This window comes from Amblyraja radiata, chromosome 1 (genome assembly GCF_010909765.2).
Source record: "Amblyraja radiata isolate CabotCenter1 chromosome 1, sAmbRad1.1.pri, whole genome shotgun sequence".
NCBI lineage: Eukaryota > Metazoa > Chordata > Chondrichthyes > Rajiformes > Rajidae > Amblyraja > Amblyraja radiata.
Window position 1 is genome coordinate 189764245 of NC_045956.1, and position 9889 is coordinate 189774133.

Sequence of the window (9889 nt, forward strand, 5' to 3'; positions counted from 1 at the left end):
TTACATCAGTAATGGGGAAGATGCTGGAGTTACATCAGTAGTGGGGAAGTTGCTGGAGTTACACCAGTAGTGGGAAGGTGCTTGAGTTACATCAGCAGCGCTGCCAGGTTTTGTCAGAGCGTTTTAGTTCTAGTACCTGAAAATCAGTATTTTGCTGAGATCAGTATTTTTACGCAGCTCCATTTTGCTGAATTTTTTTTTTTAAATGATGTGCAGTCATATTATGTAAGAATACAAGAATGCATAACTTTGCTACCAATTGACACGTCTTCTACGCATGCACCTTACTTGACAGTGCATCATTGCCATCTCTTTGTCTACTGCTGTTTGAACGGCTGCTTCCTGTTTTTAGCACCAGATGATGATGTAAAAGCCATTTTGGAAGCCTCCCTCTCTCTCCCTTTCCCTCCCTCTTATTCCATCTCTCCTTCTTCCTCTCTGAACAGTCTGTGACCAATTGCGCTATGTGTAAAGCTCCAGCTGGTAGCGCTATAATTAGAACCACATTTAAATCCCCACGCGCTAAACTGACAGCGCTGTTTAAATAGGTATGTTGCAAAGCCTACCTGAAGCGTCGTTGAAAATCTGCCGCTGCGGGTGTGCGCGATTTTGGCGCCGTTTAGAGGGGGGCGGGTTTAAAACGCGATTTTCTCTAGGCTGTTCAAATCGAAGATGTTCAGCCTAGTTAATTATTAACGAAAAATCGCTGAAAGACCCCGTCGCAAAAGATATTATTAGTTTTAAAGGCCTCGTATAATAGTTATAGTAGTTTAAAAATCAATCTCTAAACCCGCGACCGCCAGCAACCGCAGGGTCTCATAAAGCAAATAGCAGAAGGTATGCTGCATATTTTTACATTAAAAAGGGCTTCTAAAGATCCCTTTATACAAAGTTTAATATTGCGAGTAGCTCATTTTGGGCCCACTATATCCCGCAGTATTTTTCTCGGCATTTGGGGCACAAATCTACCGCAATGTGAACGTTCTAAACCAGCGCGTTCCACAGGGACCCACTAGAAAGCTGATTTAAATGGGCATTTATTTACAGCAATTGAACACTAAATTCCTTCCATTTGGCCTATAAATTAATGTAAATGAGATTTAAAAATCATGTTTTATTGTGAATTATTTGTGAATATTATTTGGACATTTAGGCTATTTAAAAATGTTAATCATTTATTAAGAAATGGATAGATGTTTAGATCTAGTAATTGAAGTCTGAAATCAGCTACAATTAGGTAACTAACTAATTATATGCTTTAATTTCAGGTCATCCAAGTAAGATTATTTTATATTTGTTTCAGAATGCTTCAATCTATGATAACTGAAAATTTCATTCAGTTCTCTTAATTTTTAAGAAAGTTATGGGCTTTTGACTGTTCACGATCACAGCTTTTTTGTTATGTCCATAGAAAATCAATAGGGAACAAGATGCTCATTTCCGAGTATGAAAATGGCCATAACTTTTTAAATACTTGAGATATGAAAGTGAATTAGGTGTCAAATTAAACTTATTTTTATGCTTTATCTGATGGGATAAATTACAGACTTGATTTTTAAAATCTCAAAATTTTGTAACATTGCTAGTTTAAACCTGTAGCAGGACAGGCCGATCAGAGCTTACAAAAATAATCATCCAGTTCTTGAAATTTAGAATACTAATAGATTTAATCTGCTATAATTTTGAGTTACAGTATGACTTTTTATATCCTTGCATTTTTTAAGCAGCAAGATGAAACAGGAATTCGAGCCGATTTTTAAAAAGTCCATACTTTACAAAGCAAATCCGTACATCCGTATTCTTATCGCATTTCCGTACAAAATGCGGAAAATCTGTACTACCTGGCAGCTCTACATCAGCAGTGGGGAAGATTCTTGAGTTACATCGGTCCAGACACAAAATGTCACCTATCCATATTGTCCAGAGATGCTGCCTGACCCAATGAGATACTTGAGTCTTTGTGTCAGTATTTTGACTGTTCCTCTGTGAAAAAGTTGAGTTGTGAATCTGTGGAATTCTCTGCCACAGAAGGCAGTGGAGGCCAATTCACTGGATGTTTTCAGGGGTTAGATTTAGCTCTTAGGGACACGGGGGAAAAGCAGGAACGGGGGACTGATTTTAGATGATCATACCACATTGAATGGTGGTGCTGGCTCGAAGGGCCAAATGGCCTACTCATGCACCTATTTTTCCATGTTCTCTGGTTTTCTGGGCAAGAGATTGCACCTACCGAATCTATTCCTCTCATTATTTTGTACACCTCTGAAAGATCATCCTTGCCCAACCTCTGCCTATAGTTCAGGTCATGGCTTTAAGTGCTGGAGTAACTCAGCAGATCAGGCAGCATCTGTGAAAGGGACAGATAGGCGTGATATTGTGGTCACTCTTCCCTAGTTTTCCCACCCTTTCTTGATGCAGGTTCCCAATCTTGCCAATCTGGAAATCCCTCCACCATCAATTAGTACGGGTGTCAGAGGTTATGGGGAGAAGGCAGGGGAATGGGGCTGAGAAGTAAAGATAGATCAGCCATGATTGAATGGCGGAGAAGACTCGATGGTCTGAATGGCCTCCTAATTCTGGTCCTGGATCGTATAGATGTTTACACTGCAGGAAATCATCAGCCACACCGTCAGTGTAAGCGTGATTCACTAGCCGACGTAGATCAAAGCTCCCGGGATTAAACCCAGTTGCGGACTCGTATACTTCCTTCAGTAACATGTCTTCCATCAGCACCAGGCCAAAAAGTCCCCGACAACTCCACCCCACGTAAACTCATTCTGCCCGCCTGGTTTGTCAAGCCCAGACCCTTTAGCCACAATCCTCGCCCTTCATTAACTTTATCCCACCTTTGCATTTGTCCTTCCTGATGAATAACCTGGAAATTGCACCTATCCTTAGTCACCCAAAACCACAGTCGAACACAGAACAGTAAAGGAACGGTTCCACAGATAAAAGATTGACTGTCTAGCTTATCTATGCCACCATTTTATAAACAAATATGATTTTACAACAGGGAACAGGAACAGGCCATTCAGCCCATAATGTCTGTGCTGAGCATGATGCTCTGCCTCTGCCTACGATTCATATCCCTTCATTTCCTGCATATCAGACTATTAAATACCACCATCTTAACTCCCACAAATCACGTGTTGACGGCAAAGAGATCAAAGTCAATCACGGCCACAGTTATCATTTCACCCACCTTCTTCTTCTTCTTCTTGCGTATGGCGTGCACAGCCTAAAGTTGTAGGACAACTTGTTCTAGTTGATCTTATTTGATTGCATTCGTCGAAACAGGGCGGACCACATGAAGGTTGCAATCTCCCACCCCATTTCACCCACCTTAGTGGACAGGGTATTTACATAGTACAGGTGCACAACCTTTTATCCGAAAGCCTTGGGACCAGACACTTTTCGTAATTCAGAATTTGTCGGTCTTCGGAATGGAAATTTTTTAGCGTAGATTTTAATGGCTGGCTCAGTGGTAGAGTGCTCGGCTCATATCCGCAAGGTCGCGAGTTTGCGCCTTGATCCTGGCAGTTACTCGATCGCGAGTTTGAGCCTTCAATGTCGTTTTTTCTTGCAGAATAAATGTTTGTATGAAATACAGTGTAGGAGAAGTGTACTGACTGTGTGGGCAGAACTTTGGAAGTGATTGCCCACCAGTCTAAAAAGCCGCTGTGTCTCCCTGTCCCTGGGATAGCAGGGGGCGATCAAACAGCACAATACCCCCCTCCCCCTCCAACTCCAGAGGAATCCGCTCCCCGATGGGCCGCTACCAAAGATCATAGAGGAGCTCCTCTATGATCTTTGGCCGCTACAGCGACGTGGCAGTTCGCCCACAGCCCGAGCTGCGCCCCCTCATCCGCCACCCCAAGAACAAGACGTACCTTGCACACCATCAGCTTCTGCCCCTACGTGTTCCTCTGGAGTTGGAGCAGGGCTGGGCTGCTGCTGGCTGTGGGTCTCTGGGATCTCCGTGCTTGCAGTGGGCCTGGGGGTCGGTGGGAGCTGTGGACCTACGGACCTACCTCCGTGGAGCTAGCCAGCTTCGGAGCGTGGAGAGTTGCGGGGGCGAGCTGCTGCGACCCGACTCCGGTGGATGGTGACACCGGGAGCTCGCGGGTCCCCGGTGGGAGACTGCTTTGCGGGGCACCGGCAGCGGCGACTTCTCCCGCCCGAATTACGGGGTTGAGAGCAAACATCATAGAGGTTGAGAGTGACCTGGAGGGGGGCCTTACAACGCCCGGCGCGGCTGTAAATTGCCGCGGACTTGCTAGCGCCCGCCGGGGGCTCCAACATCAAGACCGGGGCAGGGCCCTACATCTCCCGGCGTGGCTTTGAGTGGCCGCTCCCCGATGGGTCCCTACGACGCCCCGAGCTGCGCCCCGTCATCCGCAACCCAGGTTCCTCTGTAGTTGGAGTGGGGCTGGGCTGGGCTGCTGTTGGCCTCTGGGATCTCCGTGCTTGCGGTGGGCCTGGGGGTCGGTGTCACGTTGGTCCTGACGTCTCCGGTGACTGCCACGGTCCTGCTGCAATCACCGACGTGAAGACAGTGCAAAGCCCCCGCGCCGGTGCAATGGGCGGGGAGCTGGAGAGGGGAGGGAAGGGGTCACACACATGGCCGGGAAGCAGAGGGGTGTAGGTGGGGTGATACTGAAGCGAGCGACAATCTGCTGCTGCCTGCCCCGCTGAGTTAAAAAGTTCCCACGCAAGACTCACGAAACACTGTATATCGTGAGTCTACCGTGGGAACTTTTTAACTCAGCGGGCAGGCAGCAGCATATTGTCAATTATTAACCCTCCCGCGCGATATACCCTCACCTTCTCTTTTATGAATGGGGATTTAGTTCCCCTTTCTTCGAGGACCGACCGGAGGTTCCGCTGTCACCTCTGCGGGCCGCCCTCGGTGAACGTTTTCAAGGACCTTTCTTCAAGGACCGAAAAAATGGCCGCTATTCGGAGGTTTTCGTTATTTGGATCTTCGGATAAAAGGTTGTGCACCTGTACTGTTAATTTAGGCATAGTTCTGCACTTGTCTATTTGCAGCCCACCTTGGGCTACTTGCACTTTATCCCTGCCAGACTGGTTTAAACCAATGCAGCAGCAGCCCTCACTGCAGATACTGGGCTGAGCCAAATACACTGGAATATTTGTCATTTGTATTGGTTTATTGTTGCCAAATGCACTGGAAAAAAATTTGTTCTGAGTGCTATCCAGGAAAATCACGTCATAATTTGGTCTTGTGATGTGCAACAAGAAATAATTACTATCCTGCAGACCCACTGGTTTGACTCAAATGCCCAGTTTTAAGCACAACAGCCACACAAGTGAAAGGGCAGTTACATTTTCAAAAATCTATATACTGGGTATATCATTGTCTGGGCAAAGACCCCCAACCGTAAGACCATGTAACCTCCTGATGGAATAAGCATAGAAACTGGGAGAATGTTAAAAACACATAACTACACTAGTCATACACCCTTCAGCCCACAATGTCCCAGCTACAGTAGTCATAGTGATACAGCATGGAAACAGGCCCTTCAGCCCAACTTGCCCCACACCGGCCAACATGCCAGAGCTAGCCTAATCCCACCTGCCTGCGCTTGGTCCATATCCCTCCAAACCTGTCTTATCCATGTACCTGTCTGTTTCTTAAACATTGGGATAGTCCCAGCCTCTACTACCTCCCCTGGCAGCTTGTTCCATACACCCACCATGCTTTGTGTGGATAAAGTTACCCCTCAGATTCCTATTAAATGTTTTCCCCTTCGCCTTACACCTACGATTCCCCTACTCTGGGTACACTTTGGAAGACACTGCAGATGCTGGAATCTGAATTAGGCCATTCGGCCCATCAAGTCTACTCCGCCATTTAATCATGGCTGATCTATCTCTCCTAACCCCATTCTCCTGCCTTCTCTCCATAACCCCAGACACCCGCACGAATAAAGAATGTGTGCCTCAGTGCTCAGTACCGCTTGTTCACTTCACAGGAGATCAGTGGATTGACAGATTTATAGATGCATCATCATTGCACTGAGGAACACCTATAGCCCCAAGCACCTCCCACATCTGTGATAACTGTGTCTCTTAAATGTTGGGATAGTCTCAGCCTCAACTACCTCCTCTGGCAACTTGTTTCATACACACCACCCTGTGTGAAAAAGCTATCCTTCAGATTCCTATTAAATCTTTTCCCCTTCACCTTAAACCTCTACGCCTCTAAGATCACCCCTCATCCTCCTGTGCTCAAAGGAATAGAGACCCAGCCTACCCAATAGCTCAGACCATCTAGCCCAGGCAACATCCTTGCAAATCTTCTCTGTACCCATTCCAGCTTGACAATATATTTTCCACAACATGGTGCTTGGAACTGAATACAATACTCTAAATGCGGCCTCACCAACGCCTTGTACTTCCCAGGCTCCAGACAGATGATTGGTCTCACAGCATTCAAGTTATAGGAGTAGCATTACGCCATTCCGCCCATCGGGTCTACTCCGCCATTCAATCATGACTGATCTCTGCCTCCTAATCCCGTTTTCCTGCCTTCTTCCCATAACCCTTCACCCCATTTCTAATCAAGAACTTGTTTATCCCTGCGTTAAAAATATCCACTAACTTGGCCTCCACAGCCCTCTGTGGCAATGAGTTCCACAGATTAACTACTCTCTGACTAAAGAAATTCCTCCTCACCTCCTCTCTAAAAGAGCACCCTTTAATTCTGAGGCTATGACCTCTGGTCCGAGACTCTCCCACCATCCTCTCCACATCCACTCTATCTATACCTTTCATTATCCTGTAAGTCTCAACAGGGTCCCCACTCAACTGTCTAAACTCCAGCGAGTACAGGCTGTCAAAATGCTCAGCATTTCAAGATGTACCAACTGGCCCATTGCAGACTAATGGCAATTAAGTGCCAAGTGACACACTAGAGCTTGATGCCACCAACACCACGGCTATGTGGGGAAGGGCCACAGTCTAGGCCAACTGTTATGTGTAAAGACAGGTGCCAACACTACCAACTACATTAGTGAACATACAGACATCAAGAATACCTTAACGGGCTTTGCTGAAGATATACACAAAATGCTGGAGTAACACAGGCATGCATGTTTTTTTCACAAGCTTGTGTCTAGTTAACTGTATTGTATATAGTTTTATTTTGACTTTAGTCTTTGGAGAAAATGCCATCTGCAAAAGCAGCCTGACTGGCTGAGCTCCATCAGCACTTTCGACTTTTTAAATAACAAAATTTAAAGTGAACATGTACCAAAAAAATGCTCTAAAGTTAAAGGGCAAAACACAACTCAGGTCAGGCAGCATCTGTGTTGGGAATGGACTGACGAGATCTCAGGACAAGGGAAAGTGTAGAAACAAGGAGCTGCAGAAGCTGGTTTACAAAATAAGACTTGGAATAAATCAGCAGGTCAGAGAGCATGGCTGCAGAACATGGTAAGGGGTACTAGGAGGAGTAAAAGAGGTAAACATGGCTATAAAAAGAAAGTAGCAACTGGATATCTTCACAGTGGATACTAAAGGACTCATCTCATCTCGCACATCACTTGTTTGCCCTTCTGCCCTTAGGAAAGCGTTACAGGTCCATCACAGCACACACCACAAGATTAACAAAGTTTCTACCCCCCGCCCCAAGGCCATCATCCCCCCGGAACTCAACACACACCCCCCACCGCCAATATTTTGTACTGCCACAACACTGTACTGTGAAATATTGCACATTATGATGACGTTTTTGTTATTTAATAATAATAATAAATTTTATTTATGGGCGCCTTTCAAGATTCTCAAGGACACCGTACAAAAATTTAGTAAGTAGAGGAAAAACATGTAAGCGGAATGAAATAAATAGTAGAGACATGACTAGTACACAAATTAAAGCCAGAAATTCAGTTCAAAACACAATATGAGGCAATTCAAGCACAGATGAAAAGGGAGGGGGACGTGGGGCTAAGGATAGGCAGAGGTGAAGAGATGGGTCTTGAGGCGGGACTGGAAGATGGTGAGGGAGACGGAATTGCGGATCAGTTGGGGGAGGGAGTTCCAGAGCCTGGGAGCTGCCCTGGAGAAGGCTCTGTCCCCAAAACTGCGGAGGTTGGACTTGTGGATGGAGAGGAGACCGGCTGATGTGGATGAGGGACCGTGAGGGTTGGTAGGGGGAGAGGAGGTCAGTGAGATATGGGGGGGCCAGATGGTGGAGGGCTTTGTAGGTGAGGATCAGGATTTTGTAGGTGATCCGGTGGGAGATGGGAAGCCAGTGAAGTTGTTTGAGGACTGGAGTGATGTGATGCCAGGATTTGGTGTGGGTGATGAGTCGGGTGGCTGCGTTCTGGAATATTTGTTATTACTTATCTTCTGGATATTTGTTATTACTTATCTGATATGTTGGAGCTTCGCTCGGGCAGTGCGCCTGAAATTTCGTTGTATGTATTTACAATGACAAAAGTGTATTATCATTGTATTATTATCATAATTATTAGTGTTCTGAAAGTAGTCACACTGTGGCTGAGATTCAAGGAGTTAGGCCGAGCATCAACTGGGCCAAGTGGGCAACGGCACAGCTACTCTCCACCCCTCCCTCCCAGCTCATGGGGCCACATGTGGGGGGGATTGGAAGCGAGTGCAAGCCAGGGGGTGGGACAGGGAGGTGGTGGGTGGGTGAGGGCCGTCTCTGTGGGCAGAGAGGGAGCTGGGGGGGCGGGGAATGGGACAGTGAATTTCCCCTCACCTGGGGCAGCAAGAGGCCGATCTCCTCCACCTCCTTCACGGCCAGCAGCGCATATCCGGCCGCATGTTCGAACAACACGTGTAACAGCACCTGGGGGGAAAGAGACGTGATTTGACCTGTCTTTACAAAATGTTAAATGGTCAGCTCGACATAGATTACAAGACCTACACCAAACCCAAACCAATTAGGAGCAGACGAGGGCATTCGATCCAATTTGAGATTCCAGCTACCAAGACAGATGTATACAGCAATTCGTTCTTCCCACGCACAATTAAAGCATAGAATAGTCTTCACCCTACAAGAGTTACCAGTTGCAACTAAATGCAAGGTAGCTCTTTCTTCCCAAAAACCCTTTCTGGCTTAAGGCCTAAATCCACCACCTCCAGTTTAAATTCCATTTGGAATATTTTGGAGGACCAAGAAACCAAGAGACGGGGATCAGAGACGGCAAACACTCCCCACCCCTCCCTCCCACAACACCACCCCCTCTTCCCCGAGGTCAGAGACGGTCAACCGCCCCCCCCCCCCCCCTCCCCCCTCCTCTCCTCTCCCGAGGGGAGTCCGGCCCCGCTGCCAGCGCCCTGGGGACAGGGAGACGGCAAGTTCTCCCCCTTCCCCGGGGACAGGACGGGAAGGGCCCGGAGCCAGAACCACGCGGCCGGGCCCGAAGCCTCGGGCCAACAACAGGCCGCTCGTAGCTCCAGCCGAGCCAGGCCTCTGTTGTCTATCACCCCCTCTCCACCCCGCCCCGTGCCCCGATGGTCGCCCGCGTGTTCCCGCCGTGCGGATAGATCCTCACCATCTCCTCCCGCCGCCGCCACCAAATGGCCGCAACCACGTGGCGCAACCTCTTATACCCGCCCCCACCCCGCAGCAACGCGCCGTCTCACTGGCTGCTGAACAGCGCCCAATCACAGCACCAAAGATACTTTGCACCAAAGATCTTAGAGCAGAGCCCTAAGATCTTTGCTTTGCGCAGCAGACACACTTACTTAGTTTCACACACCAACGCACACACTCTTACTTACACATACACACTTACTTACACACACGCACACACTTACTTACAGACACACACGATTACTTACACTTACACACACACACATTTACTTACTTACACACACATACACACTTTTCCCC

The 9889-nt window shown here is 47.5% G+C and overlaps 1 protein-coding gene and 1 non-coding gene across 2 annotated transcripts in view; both read right to left on the reverse strand.

The window, feature by feature from the left end:
* nop56 (NOP56 ribonucleoprotein) overlaps positions 1 to 9599 on the reverse strand; it is a 28916-nt gene extending 19317 nt beyond the window's left edge. Inside the window, exons 1-2 of the mRNA XM_033036266.1 lie at positions 9549 to 9599; positions 8750 to 8839 (exon numbers count right to left, since the gene is read on the reverse strand). Coding sequence (XP_032892157.1) covers positions 8750 to 8839; positions 9549 to 9551 — 93 coding nt within the window. The 5' untranslated portion in view covers positions 9552 to 9599. The remainder of the gene's footprint in view (positions 1 to 8749; positions 8840 to 9548) is intronic.
* Positions 5968 to 6040, reverse strand: LOC116983689. The gene has a single exon (XR_004414787.1). It is a non-coding gene; the product is annotated as a small nucleolar RNA snoR14 (small nucleolar RNA).
* Positions 9600 to 9889: the final 290 nt, after the last annotated feature.